Source organism: Hippocampus zosterae, chromosome 9 (assembly GCF_025434085.1).
Source record: "Hippocampus zosterae strain Florida chromosome 9, ASM2543408v3, whole genome shotgun sequence".
In the NCBI taxonomy this organism is placed as follows: domain Eukaryota; kingdom Metazoa; phylum Chordata; class Actinopteri; order Syngnathiformes; family Syngnathidae; genus Hippocampus; species Hippocampus zosterae.
In genome coordinates, this window is record NC_067459.1 from 18,739,849 (window position 1) to 18,761,073 (window position 21,225).

General features: G+C 43.7%; 2 protein-coding genes across 5 annotated transcripts in view; both read left to right on the forward strand.

Annotated features, from left to right (window-relative positions):
* The window catches only part of foxp4 (forkhead box P4), an 86,407-nt gene extending 77,586 nt beyond the window's left edge, over positions 1-8,821 (forward strand). For all 3 annotated transcript variants that reach the window (XM_052076862.1, XM_052076863.1, XM_052076864.1), the window contains 7 exons: positions 1,093-1,318; positions 1,463-1,539; positions 1,617-1,718; positions 5,279-5,400; positions 5,956-6,022; positions 7,306-7,478; positions 7,857-8,821. In XM_052076862.1, the coding sequence (XP_051932822.1) occupies positions 1,093-1,318; positions 1,463-1,539; positions 1,617-1,718; positions 5,279-5,400; positions 5,956-6,022; positions 7,306-7,478; positions 7,857-8,004 (915 nt within the window). In that variant the 3' untranslated portion in view covers positions 8,005-8,821. The remainder of the gene's footprint in view (positions 1-1,092; positions 1,319-1,462; positions 1,540-1,616; positions 1,719-5,278; positions 5,401-5,955; positions 6,023-7,305; positions 7,479-7,856) is intronic.
* A 4,731-nt stretch (positions 8,822-13,552) lies between these two features.
* Positions 13,553-21,225, forward strand: part of mdfi (MyoD family inhibitor) — a 35,587-nt gene continuing 27,914 nt past the window's right edge. The window contains exon 1 of one of the 2 annotated variants that reach the window (XM_052076894.1): positions 13,553-13,676. In XM_052076894.1, the coding sequence (XP_051932854.1) occupies positions 13,671-13,676 (6 nt within the window). In that variant the 5' untranslated portion in view covers positions 13,553-13,670. The remainder of the gene's footprint in view (positions 13,677-21,225) is intronic. The other variant, XM_052076895.1, reaches the window with a different exon arrangement.

A 21,225-nucleotide genomic window follows, 5' to 3' on the forward strand; every position in this document is an offset into this window, starting at 1 on the left:
GCTCGAAATTAGATGTAATGCTTGTGTGAAAGTGTGTGTGTGTGTGTGTGTGTGTGCGCGTTAGTGCACCCACGTTTGACCATAGTGCCTGGCGTGCTTGTTATTAGTCATCTGTCTAATGAATATTTCATTATTCAGATTTACGAAGAGTCCTATTAAAATATGAAGATGTTGAAATTAATTGTCAATTAGAGGAAGAGTGTCATAATTTGAGTTGATGTAAATGGTGCAGCTGCGTGTGCGTGTGGCTGACGTGTTGTTGGCAGGGGGATCAGCCGCCATTATCATCTAATGGGAAATCAGGAACAGGCGTGTTCTGTCACCGCTGGAGCCAAGCCTCTGGGTCAGGGATTGGAAGGGGGAGGGGCAAGGGCGGGGCGTCGGGAATGGAAACAAAGCTTGGCCTCAATTAACAAGGTTCGACTGTTGCCGTGGTGATTTGGCAGCGTTGGAGCCTTAATGAAGTACCTGTGAAACAGTCCCGCCCCCATGAGTTGTCTCAAATGGTGGCGAGAGGGAAAAGAGTAAAGCCGAGGAAATTCGAACACACACACACACACACACACACAAGCATGCACATAGAGGTTTTAATTAGTCCTAAACTAGTTGTCCTAACCTCAGTCCCATGGGGACTGTGGGTTGTGGTTAAATGTTTGTGTGCATGCAAGGCCCTAATTGGACTTTACTCTTCCATGAAGACACAGCCACCGCCGAGTGCTTCTGTTTGTGTTCCTTACAAACATTCCGATGTGTGGTTTTGTTTTTGCCAGCAGGGTTAATTGCAGCAGTGTTTCCTGTATAAATGTATATGACCGCGGTGCGTGTGTGTGGGCGCGCGTGCGTGTGTGTTTGTAGGTAAAACTAAAAGAGGAAGCTGCAATGCCCCACAGTTTACTCAACTCAAACGCGTTCAAATTCGAGTGTTGGTTTGTCCACACGTAATGGCGTTCTCCAGGGTTGAGGTCAGGGTTCGGTCGCAGCTTAACCTTTGCTCGGTGCACTGGTGCGCGATAGATATGAATATTTTTACATTATTTTTTACATTATTATATTTTTACATTTTACCTAACTTACGTCATTCTGTGTACGCAGTTGAACCTGGCTTCCAGCGGCTCTCTTTTAAAGCGGGACAGCGACGTCTACCCAGAGGGTCTTCCTCACCCCCCCACCTCAGCCGCCACCCCCATCACTCCACTGCGCCAGGGACCGTCGGTCATCAGCTCCTCCAGCCTTCACACACATTCCCACTCCCACGCGCACGGCGTCGGCCCCATACGCAGGCGCAACTCCGACAAATACTGCACCCCCATCGCCTCAGGTAGGCCGACGTCCTCCACTTCATGCGTATAAATTTTGGTTCGTGTCATTTAAATGTTTATTCCTTTGGAGTTTTGAGTGTGGAGACAATTTCTGATGGGTTTGTTTTATTTTATTTTTTTTGGCGGCGTTAATTCCATTTCAGAGCTGGCTCAGAACTGTGAGTTCTACAAGAACGCTGATGTCAGGCCTCCCTTTACCTACGCTTCTCTTATACGTCATGTAAGTCTCCTCGCCGCTCCTCCTCTTCCTGTCCGTCTTCTCCTCTTCCTTTTTCAACCGTCTGTCCGTGCCTACAGGCCATTCTGGAGTCCCCTGACAGACAGTTGACTCTGAACGAGATCTACAACTGGTTTACACGAAAGTTTGCCTACTTTAGGAGAAACACAGCCACGTGGAAGGTAAACACAAACCATATGCACTCATTCCACCCTTTCTCCCAGAATGTAGTGAAGTATTAAAAGCACAGTGAAATGGAAAGATGATTACAATTCTGATTATAAACAATAATGCGACGAGAAGAAAGGTGGACATGTTAAAGTGTGACTTGTATTACCGTGAAACATTTGGGTCAAACCTTTTTTTTTTTTTGTCACGAGCCACATTGTATTAATGGCAGTGACCCAAAAATAATGTAGGATCGCTTTTTTTTTTTTTTACATAGCAAATTGATGAATAACCATTTTTGAAATGAAAGACCTGTAAAAACTGTTTGTTCAAATATTATTGTATTTATTTTGAAAGGTGTGTTGGTCACAAAAAGTAATTGCAATATTTCACCGTTTTTAGAAGTCAAGACAATTTGCCATTTTTGTGAAACATGAAGTTGACGCACGTAATGCTTTGCTTTTATGGGCAATGTGAAAAAATCTGCCCCCAGGCCTTGGTTTTGATATGGGTGCCATAAAATGTCAACTTTATTCTCATAATATGACGATTCTCCTCACAATAGTATCCATTCATTTTCCAATCCTCACAAGGGTCGTGGGGGGTGCTGGAGCCTAGCCCAGCCGTCTTCGGGCAGTAGGCGGGGGACACCCTGAGCCGGTTGCCGGGCAATCGCAGGGCACACAGAGACGAACAACCATTCGCGCTCACACTCTCACCTAGGGACAATTTAGAGTGTTCAATCAGCCTGCCACGCATGTTTTTGGAATGTGGGAGGAAACCGGTGTACCCGGAGAAAACCCACACAGGCCCGGGGAGAACATGCAAGCTCCACACAGGGAGGCCGGAGCTAGAATCGAATCCGGTACCTCTGCCCTGAGAACCACTGGAGCACCGGGCTGCCCTCACAATGTTATTTTTAAAAAATATTTTAACTTCATTACTCCATAAAAGCAGAAACATATTTGATAATCTGACTGGAGTCACATACAATGATGCCTTTGTTCTCCACTAATTTGTGCTCTTTCCAAGCATTTCAACTTAAATCTCAAGATTTTTCGACTCTGCTCATTATTAATTTGTTGCTGAAATCAGCCAGGTTGACTCTGGTTCAAATGTTTTATCAACTCCAATATATAAAAGGGTAAAACATTGCAAAATGTTGGACCACGTGGACTGAATCCAATTCGAAGTGCAGCATCTACTGTGTCGTGTTAGTGAAGCATGCGAAAGAGCCAAAATCCGCTATACAATGTGAATGTATTGAATTGGAATCGAATCCAACTTTATTGTCAAATGTGCTGTACGTATGTGTAACATACAGCACATTTGTAAAGCACGTATCGATTCTCTTCATGGTAGGAAATTACACAACGTGCACTTTTGCGCAGCCTTAGCTCAGCTCCTCAAAGTCATGACCGAGTGGACAGTTATTGGCTCTTTCTGCCTTTGATGAGGCACTTGACGCTCACGTTTCCCTCCGCCGTTGTCTCACCTCACGCTGCACATCCATCGCCTCATTACGGAGCTCTCGCGCAAACACACACAACCGATCCCTTCCCACCAATTGAAGGTGCTGACCCATTTGTGCAGAAATCTCGCGCTTATTTGAGTGGCAGCTCCTCAAGAGAGAGTGAAAGTATAAACATGGAAGGTAAATGGGCAACCTCGGAGACCCTGACCTTCTTTCTCACGAGTCCCAAAACCGTGGCGGGAAAGAGCGAGCCATGAGGGTTAAAGAGATGGATGCAGCCTAGAATATCATCTTTAAATCCAGCCTTTATACATAGATGGGCCTTGAAAAAATATGACTCTTCTCTGGCCTTATGCATTTATACAGCAGCCCAGTGAGTCAAACGGGGCCGCGAAGATGTACGCCCTTTAATAAGCCGTTAAATTTCATGAGGGGAGCAGCGGTGTCAAGTGAGTGGGAAGTCATTGATCAGAGGAAGGCAGGACCAGAGAAAGAGCAAGAGGGGGGGAGAAAGAAGGCAAAGTGAGTGCGAGAAGTGAGTCGAACTGCAATATGATTTGGAGGTCTAAAAAAACCAAAAGATTTTATTCGATAATTGGGGCTGCGAATAGGACTCCATGTTTTCAAAGTGCCGTTTAAGTTGCTGTCATTTGACTTTTTTTTCTGTGCTGAAAAACAAATCCTGTCACATTAATCACAAGTGTCCAATAGATACAGTAGACAGAAAGACACAGATTCTGTTTTTTTTGTTTGTTTGTATTGTACTCAATCAAATGTTGTTGTTTTTTTTATTGAGCCCTCCAGAGCTGGATGCTTGAGTGACATGAGTATTGTGACCCTCTGTAAATGACTCCTAATATTGTAACTGGCAGAATCAGGCTTTCATCACGGAGACAAATGCAAATAACGCCTTGGTAGCACCGGGCTGTCGAGTGTGTGAGCGTGCGTAGGTCTGTGTCTCCCCGCGTACACTCGTGGATGTGTGTGTGTGTTTGAGTGAGAGTGCGTCGTCAGGGTGGCAGCCGGAGATTGGGGTCAGACTCATTTACAAAACTTAGCATGGCGGCTCAGGGGTTGAAGGGATGCGGGGGAGAGAGGGTTCCTGCGCTGATTATGGCTTGTGTAATTACGTGCGTTTGTGTGAATGTGTGTGTGTGTGTGTGTGAATGCGTGTGTAATTACGGCATGGAGTGATGCATGCCTGGCCTGTCCCTGCCTCTCGGCTTAGAACAGCATGTCAGGGAGAATATGCAGGATTTAATTATAGACGAATTAAAATTGGTAATGAAATTGGGCATGAACACACTACAAATGGCAGATGAAAAGGGAGGCCGGTCCCTAGGAGGGGGGGGGGCAAGATAGCGGTGCGTCTGCCTCAGTGTCTTAGTCTGCATGTGTGTTTGTGTGGGGGGGGGGCGGGGGGGCTTCGATGATGACGGATAACAAAGCGATGAGGTCAAATAATGCTGCCTTGCATGGCTCCGCCCATGCACGCAACTGTATTATGTGTGTAAAAACGGATTTTAAAAAATACGTCCTGCCTCGTGTTCTCCACGTCACTCGGATGGGATTTTGACATTTTTATTCAAATGTTTAAAGAATCATTCTGGTTGGAATATTTAAAAGTGTGTATAAGATATTTGTACTGCTGTGATTTGTTCATAACATTGTGATGTTTTTTTTCTTGGAGTAATGCGACTTCTTTCCCTCCTCCCCCATAAAAATACAACTCTACTGTCTTAATGTTAAAAAAAAAAGAAACTTCTCTGACATAATTATGTCACAATTTTATACTTGTAAAAATGATTTTTTGTTACGTGGGCATAATACTTCAGCAGTAACTTGACAATTGCGTTTTGGTGCTGGTTACTTTTCATTTTCATACATCATAAAACATGAAATTGAGGAAACTAGTAAGCTGCTTTGAAGAAAATGGAAACTACATATCGGGCAAGGTTTGAACTTTTAACCCGAAAACATTCCATTTGTAACGTCATTGTCGGATTTCCTAGTCAGGAAATCAATTTGATTTTTAAATCACGATCAAAACATTTCAAATGAAATCCAATGAAATGTGTTTTCGCTGGTCTCCTTTTGCAGAATGCTGTGCGCCACAACCTGAGTCTGCACAAATGTTTTGTTCGTGTTGAGAACGTGAAGGGGGCCGTGTGGACTGTGGATGAAGTTGAATACCAAAAGAGGAGGCCACCAAAGATGACCGGGTAAGTGCATGTGCACTTACACACACACACACACACACACACACACACGTTCTCGTTTTCCTTGGCATGCTGGCGGTTGATGTGAGCATGAGCTTATAAGTGCTGGCATGATAATTGCCTCAATGGACTTGCATTTACTGTAGGTGAGGTGTGTGTGTGCGTGGGTGGGTGTGAGTGTGTGTGTCTTGTTAGTCAACACCATTAGCAAGGAGCTGTGTCAGATGCACGGGAGGAACAAACCTTGTTCGTGAATGCAAACAGATGTTCCCTCCAATTGCCAGAAAAAACAGAGTTAATTAAATGCACACACACAAACACACAAACTTGCACCTGCACATCAGTCTGCTGTTATATATTTGTGTTTGTAACTAAGCAAGCAACAAGCAAGCATGTGTTTATAGTGTGTGTATTCTACTTATGGCAACGCTTTTGTGAGATTGTTTCGAAGCTTTGGACGTATGCGCCCAATCTGGCATCCTCGTCAATCCACCTCTCTCTCTCTCTCTCTTTCATCTACGTGTGCGTGTGTGTGTGTGTGTGTGTGTGTGTGTGTAGGAGTCCCACTCTGGTGAAAAACATGATTTCAGGCCTGGGCTTTGGATCCCTCAACGCCAGCTACCAGGTAAGGGATGCCCTCCTACTCCGTGTTTCTCTCACTGTGCCACACGCTCGCAAGCACACAGCAGCCAATCACAATCAAGGACACTAATATCAATTCCCTTTTATAATTAGCAGATTCCCTAACGACGTTCGCACCACCTCCCTCGTCTCCCTCATGAACCTCACCTCCCACCTCTCTCTCTCTTTCACACAGGCGCCACCCCCTCTTACACACACACACACAGAGCACAGTAATTTTGCACAAGGCGTCAAGTAGTAGTCAATTAAGGTTACTGCATGAAATTATGGCCTGTGGCAGCATCCCCACCAAAAAAAAACACACACACATCTCTAAGTTGATGAGAGCTCCCCGCGTCTTTTATCCTTTTTGTTTTTGCATTCGTGAGAGAGCAGCGGGGTGGATGTGAGTGTCCAAGTTGTCTCGTCCACCAGCGGCTGGATGCCAGTGTGTTTTGGAGCGCTGACAGACGCTGCCCTCTGTTGGGGCACTTGTTTCCTCCCCCCGAAGTTGACGCTTGATGTTTGTGCGTGTGTTTATGTTGAGGTTGTGACTCAGTCTCCCTCAACATGCCTGTTGAGGCTCTCGGGTGAACGCACAGAGTTTTGACAGCCTCCTCCAAGTGCATGCACGAAGACTTGATGTGGGGAATGTCCTGTGTATAAGTGCCCCCTAGTGGTTTGCCAAGTCATAGCCTCCCAAAGCATAAAAGTATCATTCCGAGATGATCAAGCACATGGGTGGACAGATTTTACTTCCAAGGGCCTTGTAGGGAAAAAAGAGGTCCACATCTTTCACCTTCAATACGGTAAAACCAATCCATTGCAATTAGGTGAGCATATGCTAATCAATTATTTCTTGGTTTTGTATACATTCTCTTACACACTGTATGCTCAGCGAGGTGATTAAGCAAAAGTCAAGGATTTCTTTTTAGGATATTTGGGGTGGCAAACAGCGCCTTGTGTCCGACTAAAAATTGTACTCAGGAGCAGCAGCACGTTCACAGCTTAAAAAAAAAAAAAAAAGGAGGTGACCTATGGAATCTTCTCTTGTCCTCCCTTGCCAGCCAGTGTAAAAAGTAAGTTGTACAATGCAGGCGAACATCGTGTGCCGTGTCAAATATTCATGTCAGTATACGCCATGGGCCACCCAAAAAAAAAAAAAAAAACATTTGGCACACATGATCGAGCATTTTAATCGTTTCCTATGAGCTAAACCCTCATATATCTCATTTAGACATAAGAGATTTCTGGTTTACATGTCGGCCTTTTTGTGTGTGCGTGTAGGCGGCCCTGGCAGAGAGCAGCCTGTCCCTGCTCAACAGCCCTCCTCTGGTGACCCCGCCATCTGCAGCCAGCCTCAACATGTTGCACGTGGGCCATGATGATGTCAGCTCCACGGTGGAGCAGGTCAACAGCAACGGCAGCTGCAGTCCCACCCTCAGCCCTCAGCAGTACAGGTACACATGCACGCACGCACTGACACACGTATACACGCGTAGGCTATATTCTATTTTCCCCAATTGCATCTGGAGATGCTCCCAACCAGAGAAATGAATGACCGTTACAACCAATTCCAACCACCCGATGAATTGACCCAATGTCATATACAGTATGTATTGTAGCAAGTTTGGACAACGTGGGGAGATTGGAAACCATGTGATGTTCTTCGATTCAATTTCAAATCGAGTTACTGTAAAAAGTGTGGAATTGAATTTGCTTTAAGCTCGAGGAACCCTGGCTAAAACGAATTTGAATTGCTTCTACTGAAAACGGTATGCCGCGATCAATAAAAAGAGTGTAGATGTCACTCAGTAACGTGTGCACGCCTCCCGCAGCCACGCGGTGCACGTGAAGGAGGAACCCACCGAGATCGAGGAGGACTGTCGGCCCGTCTCCCTCCTGGCCGGGATCACACATAACCTGCCGTTGCCGAGCGACGACCGCGACCTGGAGGACGACCTCCCCGCCGACGACCTGGAGTAAGACGGGATCCGGGCAGATGGGATCGGAGGGGGCGGGGCTTAGTCAGAAGAAACTATAGCATCACTTCAGCCAAACGAGAGAAAGGAAAAGGAGAAAAAAAAGAAAACGAGAATGTTTTGATTTTGATTTGTCGTTACGAGCAAGCAACCGAGGACGACATTGAGAAACTCCAAACAGGGTTTTGAAGACCTCCGTTACTTTAAGTCTGTGGAGCTTTAACTTCAAGTCTCTTTCCACCAACACACACCTCCACACGTGCACACATCCCCACCGGCGCACTCCTTTACTAGTGGAAGCCTCCTTTTGAAGACCCGAAGACTTCTTTTCCTCCTCACTCAGGCTGCCCGGCTAGCCGTGTAAGCCCACATCAAGGAAAAACACACATACACACGCGTGTGTGACCATGTGTATATACGTAGATTCGGAGCGTTCGCCAGGGGGCTGTGCAGTACAACACCTCGCCATCACCCAAACGCACTTTGGAGTCAATCCTTCATCAGATCCAAAGCAAACGTTTGGGGTTCAGGATGGGAAAAGAGGACGATGCTTTCAAAGAATACCTCGGACTGCGCCCCAACACATCCGGAGAACTAGCGTCTCCGCATCTTTGCTTGTGAGATATTACAAAAAAAAGAAGAAGAAGAAAAAGACAAAAGCCACCCAAAAAGACTGCAAGAAAAAGGAACATCCAGTGCTGTCTCTTCTCCTCTGCTTGGGATGGAGAGATGTGTTTGAAACACTCATAGAAGAAATTAGCCGGGAAGTGTCTATAGAAATATTGTGACTTTTAAAAAAACAAAAAACAAAAAAAACAAAAGGAACCTGTCAAGGACATGGAAAAAAATGTGGTAGCTTTATCTTTTCCTTTTTTTATTTGATGTTGTTATTCTTTATTTTTGAGGAGCATTATTCCCATGGCGGTGTTTCTGTTTCGATGTATCTTTTCTGCCGTTGCTGGTTTATTTTTGTATCGATTTTGTGTTCCACACCATTCCGAAAGAGTATGAAAAAAAGAAAAGAGACGCGCAGTATTGTCCCCCTCTTTCTTTCACTCCCAAGTGTAGCACGCTAGAAATTTGGAAATAGCACTTAAAAGTTACCATTATCCAATCAAACTTTTTAATTTTTTTTTGGTTCGTTTGTTTGTTTTGCATTTTGTCGCATTCATTTATTTCGGTCATTTATTTAGTTGAGAGATATCAGTAATGCTTTAAAAAACAAAAATGATATATAAAATATATATTAATGCAGTCAGTGAATACCTCATCCCACAAAGGTTCCAATTTCATAAAGACCAAGGGGGGGACTTCTTTGCGTGAGATACCAAAACGTGGCTCCATTCAAAGCTCTGTGCTCGTGATTCTTGACCGTGTCGACGCTAACTGATTCAATGTGTGAGGATGTGTTAAAGGAATGTCATGTGAGATTTTTTTTTAATTGAATTTTGTCCCAAGAGCAACAAAGCATTGCTTTCTCCACAGTGCCATACAAAATTTAAATTTGTTGTTTTTCAAAACTATTCCCTGCTTCTTACTCCCGTCTTATTTTTGTTACAGGTAACCAAAGAAATACTTAGGGAAACCAAAAACCCCGTAGTTTGTTTCACCATCCCCCTATCCTGTTTTTTTTAATCATTATTTCAGTCTCCTTGTTATTCCTAAAGAACTGGCCAAAAGACAACAAACCAGGAGTTTGAGCTCTTTTATTTTTATTTTATTTGTTCATGTGTTGTTTGAAAGTTAAACAGGACTTAGAGTGCTGACCATTCCCGCAAACCAAAGTGTGAGAAGCAAACTACAAATTTGAAGTGAAAGCTTTGTTTCGGTTACAAACTGCTCCTATTAGGTATGAGGCCAAATATACAAAAGAGTATTAAAGCGTCACTAAAAAGAATAGAAAAAGTAAAAGTACGGTGTAGGGGGACTAGGGGGTCCCATTTTGGTTTCATTAAAGCGTGTCATAGAATGAGAATAAAATTGTAATTTTAAGAACTGAATGTCACGTTAGGTAATAGTTCTTAAATTATTTCTTCGAGATTAGACAATAGAACAAACATGAGTTTTCAGCAACAGACACAATCAATCCACAGTACACGTCATGCTGATGATCACGTGACAATTCATTTCATTGTTTGTCCAAAATACAAAACGGTAACACCCCCCAAACCCCCTCGTCACATTGTCAATTCGTCTCGCAGCATTTTACTTTTTCTCTATTTTCAATGTGGCCCTAATACTCCTTTGGTACAACTAAGTATTAAAGTGCACAGTTCCTCTTACTTAGGCAAAAGAAAAAGCACTTAGAAGTGAAAGCGTGACTCTGCCATGCTCAGGCTAACGTGTGTTCCAAACACAATCGCAGGACAAAGTCATTCCAAATAATGTGTAGCAAAGGAATCTTTCCATAAAGAGGGAACAAAAAAAAATAACACTCAAACGATACCAATGTAAGAGGACAACAACCAAGGGACGTCGTGTATGAAACAAGTTCACATTTGTCATTCCTAACTTTTGCACTTGACGCCATTTTCTTATTTAATTGAAGAAGCTTTGCGTTCAAACGGCAACTTATTTCTTACGAAAAAAGAAGAAGAAGCAAAAACACAGACCAAAAATAACACTACCTCCTTTTGGAACTCTGTTCAATACCACCCCCCCCCCCCCCCCCCACTACACTCTTCCTCAAAGATAACAATATGTGGAATCCCCGACGCCGTACGTGTGCTCCAACCCAAAAACAAACAAGATGGACTGTAAAGACTACCTCGCCTTAGCTGCGACTTGACGCGCTCTCTGCATCCCAACGTGTCACTCGAGCGAAGCATGACGGAGAACCCCGTGAGTGGGGCGATGTACTGTTGCAGGGAAACTGTTATCGGGTGTGACGAATTTCGCACACAAGCATACACACACACACACGCACGCACGCACGGGTGGGCACCGAAGCATTGAAGCAGGGCTACATGGGTTCGTGCAAACAGAGGCTCTGACCAAATATCCAAAGACAACCCCCCCCCCCCCCCAAAAAAAGCAGTAACCACTCCCCGACAGGACACACATGCAACACACACAAACACACAAGAAGTCCAAACAAGAGGAACTGCTGCATTCATTCGACTATGTAGATGATCTTGTGCTTTAAGGTACACCTGTAAACAAGGCGCTTTTATAACGAAAAAAATGTTCACAGGTCGCCGCGTAACAATTCTTGGCATAACATGATGTATTCTTGTATATTAATGATTGACTTATCTCTCCAGGGCATTCTTTCCTTTCATTTCCGCTGATTTTTTTTTCCTGCACCTGTTTAGCTATTGTAAAGCTCGCAGCTCGGGTTCCTATACTGTACTGCTAATGCTGAACTATATGTATTTATCATATTAAGTACTGCGGGTATCTTGGTTTGGATGATTTTCTTCGTTTTTTTTTCTTCCATATTTTCAGTTCTTCAGAAAAACGTCTGGGACGATGATTTTTTTAAGTGTATTATCGCAGCAACACAAAAAAAGGTTGAAAGAATAAAAGTTAGATCAGTGGTTTTAGGTAAGATCTGTTTGTATATTTATCTTAGCTAGGTCTATTTTGATACTTTTTTTGTCTCTGTACTGCATTTATGCGTTTTTAAGGAAAAAAAAGAACACAAATGGATAAACTAAAAATTGACTTCATGATGTAATGATACCTCAGAAGGATTTCTTTTTCATTTTTCTCAATGACAGGACCAAAACCTTTGAAAAGAAATTGAGTGTAAGAATATTTAGCATCTCTACTGCTTTACACAAATGTGGACTGTCTGTTGGCCCTTTCAGGTGCCAACATTGTTTCCCTCTGACCCCAGACCCTTTGTCATTCCTTAGCTGACCTCTGGCCTGCAGAGCTGTCAATCATCCGCGGGCGGGATAGTGGTGTGACTAGTCACACCGTTCCTCTCTTAAAATCCCGTAAAGGCAGATCAAATGCTTGCATTGTTGGCTCATCTTCCTTTTTTGTTTTTTTTGTTTTCTTTTTTGCGTGGTCACGGTACCAAAATGTGGACTGGCGCTCCGAGATGCAGCTCTCCGTCTGACTACCAAAGTCCAAACTCCTGAACTGTAACCAAACCGATACCTTAACCAAACTGAAAGCGAGCTACTTCCAAAAGCCTCCATTGACATCACAGATCACCTTCACTGATAGCTGTTATCTCTTGTACATGTGTGCGATGGACGGCCTCTGTGGCGAAACCGTCGCGCGTGATTGGACGCCTTGCAGACGTCTTTTAAAAGGGGGGAAGGGACTGTCAAAGTGGAGCATGGACGCTATTAAACAAGTCCGAATGACCACTTCAGCTCTCCTCTGGTTAAACCTTAGGAATGTGTGTACATTTTCAGCAGTGACTTTTCAGTGCGATGTTACTTAATTTCACGTTATTGCTTTTGCTTATTTTGTTGCTTATTTTGTTGCTCTCAAGACACAGTGGAGCCTCCATGCCAGGTAGCCATGTTGATGCCAGTCACTGCCCTTTCTTTCATGCTGTATAAAACACACACACACGCACACACACACACACACACACACACGCATATATCTGTGTATTTGTAACCCGAATCTTCTTGTGTCTGTCCATGCAGACAATAAAAAAACTGTACAGTAGGTCTAGTTGCATGTAATCTGTACTAATTATTGACAATGGCATTATAAAATGCAATAAAATACTTATTACACTGTTCCATGTTGAGTCCTTGTTCCTTTGGTATTGATAATTGTGATTTATTTTAAAAAATACTATTAGTAGAAGCTGTTGTGGTACGAATGTTACATTTATTATTTACTGGGAATCGAAATATATTTAATGGAAGATCTTATCATAGATCAAAAACGAACTCATACTTTATTAAAAGGTTTACGGTTTTATTTGGTGTATGTTTTGTTTTAAAGTGCTAGCTGGCCACAATTGGGATCCAAAACAAGAGCCGTATCAAAATGTCAATCATGCTCAGTTACTAACTGATTCGCCACAATTGGGATCCAAAACAAGAGCCGTATCAAAATGTCAATCATGCTCAGTTACTAACTGATTCGATTGACATTGTCATGTGACTGAACAATATCACTGGAAATGGCCAAGCAGAACTTACTATCCATCCATCCATTGTCTCTACAGTTTATATAGTTCAAGTCGGGCTGAGCATATATCAACAAAAAATATCAGGCAAAGTTCTATTTAGTAAAATAATTATTTAATTTAGTTTAATTCAGTTTCATAACGTTTTGATTCGGAAATCGGCATCGATGTGTCATAAAAGCTGTTCGTGATTTGCACACAGCTGTTCTGAAACATTTACTTCCCAAAGTGTAGATTACGTGAAAGATAAATCTTGGTTTACCACATCGTCCAACCTATACCTGCCCAGCAATGTCATGTAAGGCAAAAAAAAATAAAAAAAGAGCACGCCTCAAGAGGAGACGAAAACAAATGCCAAGTTGAGGGTGTGTTGTGATACAAAGAGCAGCCACCAGGAGGAGTAAACAAACCGGACAACACAAGCAGCATGTCACAAACAGGCACACTGAGACAAACAGCCACTGACGCCATCCCGCCAACAGGGTGAGCCAGAGAGTTCAGAACACTGAGCTACCTGCACATTTTGTGATGGAGTAACAGCGACAGACAGGCGAGATGGATCGATGGAGGTATTTATGCCTTCAAACTACTGTACTGTAGCTCTTGTCACCTTGCTATATACCTCCTTTTCTTTCCTTGTGCTTTCTCTCGGTGCAGTTTCGGCACATGCCCCGCAGCTTATCTTTGAACCTCAGCGCTGCACTCTGCATACGTTGCCACGGGGAGAAGAGGGGAAAGTCGTGGCATGATCTTTTTTTTTTTTTTGTATTTTGTGGGGAAAGTTGAAACTTTGTTTAATATTTTGCTTACAATGAACTGGGAGAAAACCCACTCGCTCGTGGCACCGAAGTGCAGGTGACTTTTACTTTTGGGAGAAGTCTGTTGGAGCCGCACGTGCAAGCATAAGTACAGCGGCATTTGTACGCAACCCTATGAGGATATGTGCTTGCGCAAGGTGAGCCAGGGTGCAAAGCAACATAAAGAAGTTGTTCTTGGCGTGTCACATTGGTGTTTGGCAGTGTCGCCTTGGCTTTCTTTCGGAATGCTCATCTGGACTGAGTAAATATTAGGTGTGAGGGTATGGCTGAGTTTAGGCTTCACTCTTGGTGCTTGTGAACCATTTTGGTATTTTATACGCATATCAGCTTGCGTGTACAGTGCTGTGTGTGAAGGGCCCAGCATCATGCAGAGCACTGAGGTCCAGGCAGACCCAATGAGTCACTAAATACGTTTAGTGTGCTGTACGTCGTGCCATGCTGACATCTTTTTCTCTGCCCGCTTGTCGTCCTCTCCTCCCGTCAACCCTCTCCCCAATGTCTGTGGCCTGCCACAGTGGGCTGTCCTCCAAACAGCATGTTGACTCACTAAAAACAACACAACCTGCCCAGTTGGACTACGTCAGCAAGTGTCCGCATGTATCCCTCTCTGGTCAACGGGCACTTGGCTTTTCAGTCAATATAATACGTACAGTATGTTAAATACAGTGCACCAGAGCCTAGCCTGTTTTTGGTTGAAACGCTCACCTATGCTCGAGCCAAAGCAATAAAAGTATCACATCAGCACAATTTAGTGACACTTTGGTGCCAAGGAACTGTGCTCCCATCTTTTTGGAACTTTAGGCTATTGTAGACTTAAAGTGGAGATACGATACAAAACCCTTTATTAGTCTCGCAATGGAGAAATTCCCAATTCACAGCAGCAATGTTATGAAAGGAAGAAGTAGAACAACAAATTATAGGCGCTAATGGAAAGGCAGCCACTCTCGCGGCGCCATTTTGAAGTCAAAATAACACTTGCCCTTGCTCATAGATTTTTCGCTATTTTCCGCCCCCTTGTGGGGGCATTACAAGTGGTCTTGAAGGATTTCGCTGATAAAAGTTGAAGTGAGAGGTTATTGATTTCAAGAAATGTTGACATCTTCAATGTTCCAAGAGCTCTATAATTAGGAGTCAAGATTCCCTCCGTTTTGGAGGCAAGTTACTGCTTTGCTAGGTGAGTCACTAAAAATGCAAGCTAACAAGCAACGGACGTTTTGCTGGACAATCGACGTATTTCTACCTTTTGTCGTGCCAATGAATTGACGTTAAATGAAAGTCTCAATGAGTTAGTAGTCTTTGAAAAATGCCTGTAGTGCGAGTAGGAAAACAATCATTCACGCAATCGGCCTGATTAATCTTCAGTGACACTAGAATGCATCTTTTTGGAAGAAAAAAAAAATCCAAGTCAGTGTGAGGATAACATGCAAACATCTCACGGGGGGGATGACATTCAATCCTTGGTTCTGTCGACTGTGATGCAGATGGGCTAAGCGCTAGGTCACCGTGCACTCCCATTTTGATGTAACACTCGTGTGTTTTGTTGTTGTTTTAGTTTTTTTGTCTATATTAAGACTTTGTATTTTGGAAATGGGCACGACAAAACGGAATCAGAACAAAACCAGGTCCAAAAGAGAATGCAGCGGGTTACAGCAAAGAAAGGATTTAATTATAATTGTGTTTCTTCTTTTCTTCTTTGCTGAATTGCGGGTTAAGGTTCACGCTTTCCTGCTGGTGCCCGTTATTTGAGGACACACAATCATTTCAAATGCACTGCGTTCATACAATGCCTTTCATGAATGACATTCACAAAGCTCAGCCATTATCGACGACTTCTTCAACTGACAATCTATTTTATAATATTGGGCGAAATGAAATAAAGGAGCAACAATGCAAAGACTGTCTCTATCTCGGGGTATGTTATTTTGATTTACAATGTTGATTTTTGCTGTGAATGCTGTCAAAGAGCTACAGGAAGATGTGAAGGGAGGAAGAGAGACTGACAGACAGACAGACAAACCTCGCCACTGGCGTAACAGCACATTGAGGAAACAAAATAAAACGGACAAAGTGCGATTTCTTTGAGTTATGTATTTGCCGCTACCAGTTTAATTATGTTCAAACTCACAAAAAAAAAACAAAAGAGACTTAAACATGGTGTACGTAACCACAAACGAGCTCAACCAAACCAACTAGAACACTTTATTGGTTCTCGTAAAAGATTTTGGATGCAAAAAAACAAACAAACAAACAAACACAAAAAAAAGCAAACGCACATAGGAGAGGTCAAGAAATGGGGAGGACTGATTCATGCAAATACACATTGACCATTTTAGAGAGCGAGAAAGAAAGAAAGAAGACCACAGCTGCAGAACAAAAGCATCTTTGTGAGTGATTGGAACCACATTTTCGACCTCTTCCTCCTCCTTCTTCTCTTTCTCCTCCTCTCTCTCACCCGACATCTCTGAACAGCTCAAACAATTCGCGTCTAAGGTTTAATAACGATTCTGTGTGTGAGCATGTGGCTCGAGTCTGACTGGTTTGCACAAAAACAAACCTTCTCTCGTGTCGGTCCAAGCGCCGGTGAAGTAGTAGGGCAGTGGAGCAGTGCTTTCCACAGTCCTCCTCCCAGCGAGGTGAACTTGCTTTCTCTCACTCCGTCGCTCAGTCTGGCTCAGAGCACAGTGGAAAGCCTCAGAAGAAGCCTCAGAGGCCCAAGCCAAACAACGAGCGTGTCTGCGTCCTATGAGAAAGGTAGAATTGCTTGAAATATACTCGAGCGTGGCCCGGCTCCCCTTTGTGAGGACAACGTGCCCTTGTGCACAGGAGGGAGCACACCGTCTTCTCTTTAATATGCATCTGTGCTTGAGAGCAAGCGCTCAGTAGGAGTTGGTTTGACTCACGGAGAAATGCTAATTTTAAGTATAAAGTGTCCCTGTAGGTGGACTACAAGGTAGACTTATCTACACCGAGACCCGTTGTATAAGGTTCAGTTTCGTAAAGGGAGTGAAAATTCAAAGAACAAATGCATTTCTCTGCATTAGAATACATCCTGTGGGATCGAATGTAGATGGGGTTAAACCGCTGCAACCATAAAATGAATTAAAAAATTGAAAAAAAACCCTTTTAAAATTATCGCAAAATGTAGAGGATGAAAATTGCTTAAAAGATAAAGCCAACTACATACTTTGGATCCTCAACAAAAGTTCTTCTGTCCTTGTTGTCAATTGAGCCCAGTGGGTCTTAACCTGGTTCGGTGAATTGGTCTCAGGGGTTCGACAGAGCGGCGGCCCGGTAGTCCAGTGGTTAGCACGTCGGCTTCACAGTGCAGAGGTACCGGGTTCGATTCCAGCTCCGGCCTCCCTGTGTGGAGTTTGCATGTTCTCCCCGGGCCTGCGTGGGTTTTCTCCGGGTGCTCCGGTTTCCTCCCACATTCCAAAAATATGCATGGCAGGCTGATTGAACACTCTAAATTGTCCCTAGGTGTGAGTGTGAGTGCGGATGGTTGTTCGTCTCTGTGTGCCCTGCGATTGGCTGGCAACCGACTCAGGTGTCCCCCGCCTACTGCCCGGAGACAGCTGGGATAGGCTCCAGCACCCCCCGCGACCCTAGTGAGGATCAAGCGGTTAGGAAGATGGATGGATGGATGGATGGTTCGACAGAGCCTCTGCCATGGAGGTGAAGACACACCCGACTCAAGATGTCAATTAGTTATGACACACCCGCTTGGCCATCGCTGGCTGCAGATGATCACGTTACATTGCTTTTCCAATCAGTGCTGCGGGAAATTTAGTTCGCTCAAAAACTATACGTCACGGAACTATACTTGGCCATGTAATTTTATTTACTTTTCTCGGTTTTTCATAAATGTGTGGGGTTTTTTTTAATGTCTCGAATTTGTAAAAAATACAATGTTTATTTTTCACTCATGAATTGTTCAGTGAATGTGCATAATGAACTGGTTGGGTTCAGTACCTGTAACAAGGTTAAGAACCACTGATTTAGCTATAATCTGCTGAGCAACGAGGACGTTTATCTGCTTTGTGATTGCTTTAAATTGATTAAGGTGCATGAATGTGGAATTATAATTAAGTTCCGCCTACTCTCACAGCCTCTTGGTTTCACATTCTTTGGTTAGTATTAAATGTGCTACATTATCCTTCCAAGCAATGGGTTAGCCAGGAGCCACTTAGCTTAACTTAGCTTAAATGTAATTTAACAATTAAATGCTAGTTAAATGTTTAAAACACAAAAATCAATCTGCCAGCACCAGATTGACCAAATAGCAGATTTTATACAATAAGGGACAACCATATGAGCAGAGTAAATATGCTAGCTTTTTATGAGCTAGCTACTTCACGTTACATTGAATCTTTATGCTAACCTAATTGGTAAAATAACTGTTTTCGTGTTGAACGCCGAGTTCTTTCCTAGTGGCGTATAATTATTCATTCATTCATTCATCTTCCGAGCCGCTTGATCCTCACTAGGGTCACGGGGGGTGCTGGAGCCTATCCCAGCCGTCTTCGGGCAGTAGGCGGGGGGACACCCTGAATCGGTTGCCAGCCAATCGCAGGGCACACATAGACGAACAACCATCCACGCTCACACTCACACCTAGGGACAATTTAGAGTGTTCAATCAGCCTGCCACGCATGTTTTTGGAATGTGGGAGGAAACCGGAGCACCCGGAAAAAACCCACGCAGGCCCGGGGAGAACATGCAAACTCCACACAGGGAGGCCGGAGCTGGAATCGAACCCGGTACCTCTGCACTGTGAAGCCCACGTGCTAACCACTGGACTACCGGGCCGCCCGGCGTATAATTAATGGACTACATATTAAGATATCCTTTATTTGTCCCGCAAAGGGGAAATTACAATCAGACTTCAGAAAGGAAAACGCTGGGTAGGGAGAGGGAAAGAAAATATGCGCTGTTACCCAAGTGAATACTAAAATAATAGCTATTGTGATAGCAGCCACGACTGATTCATAATTGGAGAATGATTTCAATGTAGTGTTAGAGGTGAGGAATGTGGAACGACACTGTCATATTTGCCTGCTCAGTGCGCACGGCCCGCTGGATAGCTTGGCCCTGTTCACCTCAGAAATAGACCAAAAGATGACCCCCTCCACCACCAACACCACACCCCCACCCCCGCATCACAAGATCTTCACCCTGGTGCACACCATCACTGTTTCTAATGTGTTGAAGTAAATATATCAAACAGTATGGTCGTTTCAAATAGCATAAAGCCACGAATGCCTTCACGAGCGCCACGTGTCAATCATTCCACACTTAAATACAAGGTGTACACGAAATGTTCCAGGACAGGTGTCACAAAAGACAAATTGCAAATCCAAACGATTGGATTCTTCCGATATCCTTCACAGCTCTGCTGCCATGTTTTAACAACGTGTCTCCGTGAATCAACTCACTTGGTTCCAAATCGAGTGAGGAGGGAAGTTGCTGCAGCATGGCGATGTTCTGCTCAGCCAGGATCTCTCCACTGCTTCTGGCATCGTGAGCTGGTACACTCAACGACAGTCACTTCTTCTCGTGCACTGAACGAAATTAACCCCGCAAAATCTTTTTCGAGATGTTCTGATTTATTGTCTGGCACCGCATGGAAATTTGTATTTGACAGACGTAGCTACTTTTCAGATACATCTTGTTTGTTTCATGGTCTTGTGACACTTTTATGGATTTTCTACTTCATGTTTTGGGGACTTCCCTTTTTCTAAGAAGATTAAGCAGTTGAAATGGCAGATATGTTTTTGAATTTATTTCCAGTTCCGAGAAAAATCTTCAGATTTGATTGCGTAAGCAGAAATAATGCCGTTCTAGTGCCTTACGAAGACATTTGAGGAATCGATTTCTTTGTATTTGTTAGTGTTTCCCAAACTTGATTGACACATTTTACATGGGAGGGAAGAACATTTAATTGTTCTGCCCGGCACTATATATTGCTGGCATATATAGTTGAACTAAGAGACATTATTATTTGTTGTTCATCAATAATATGTGGACAAATACAGTGAGATTGGATGATTTCCCTCGGCACATCTGTTCATAGTTCATGGAACACAAATGTGCCATGGCACAGTGGTTGGCAATCACTGGTTGACCAAATATGGTTCCGTGCACTATAAAGGGCCACCGGGAGAGTATATGGGATGCTGTGGTGAGGCTTAAATGTTGGGAATGTGGCTTATTGAGCCTTCCACGTGTTCCTTTGCTAATAAGCAGAAAGGTATTCCATTTGCCTTTCTGCTATCGTACTTCAGAGTCTTCGTTTCAATTAAACCTGAATGTGTACGTCACAAAGATAGTCTGCCCAATTAAACTGGAACTGGAACGGACTTCAATGCAAAGAACAAACAAACATGCAAACTCTGACACATTTTTGTGTGTGTGTGTGTGTGTGTGTCAGAAAAGCTGCAGACACCTCACTGTCAGACCTCGAGCAGGCTCGGATGAGTGATTGGGAGGCCAAATTGAAACGGGCAACGGCTTGTTGCCAAAAATGGAAACGTGCCTGAAAGGCCTCCAAAGTTTTGCTGCCTTCCCAAGGGTTTCGCACATCAATCAAAGAGCATGCTCACATCAGCTGCAACCTTCGGGTGTTGACATGTGCGACTATCCTGCGATGGGTTGGCCTGTATGGGTTGGCTCAGTTGTTTCTATAGTGTCTTGTGCAGGCGTGTGCTAAGCACTGCAAATATGTGCAACACAAATCGTACTGTTCAAACCACCAGCAAAAGAAACCCAAGAAGTTGTCCCTCAAGTCAGAGTTGTCAATTCCTCTTTTTCAAACTTTGCGGTGGGATTTCTCACGATATCAGAGCTGTCTTCCTTTTGTCAGCTCTCAACAAACAGTTGACTTGACTTGACTTGTTGACAACTAATGCTACCGTCTGTCAATTTGATAACTGTTTTTTTTTTTTTGAAAAATTACACCTGATCTTTCTTTTAAACCTAAAAACAGAAAAATATGCGCGCATCTTTCCGACGGTCTGGATCACTGATTCCCAACCATTCTGAAACGTCCATGCAGTTGCTGCAAATGTCGGTATGATTGGTTGTTTGTCTTAATATGTACCATGACCTTGTGCTAACCATCCACTATGAGGCATGCAGTTCAAATAAATATGTCTCAAGAAACGAAGGACTATTTTCTTTGTCGCCAAACTTGGTTTTTTTCCCCCCCTTGAAAAAGTCCGCCAACATGTTGTGTGTTTGGATTTTGGGGGCGGAGGTGAGGGCGGGGGGGATAAATATCACAGCAATGACTCATCCTGAT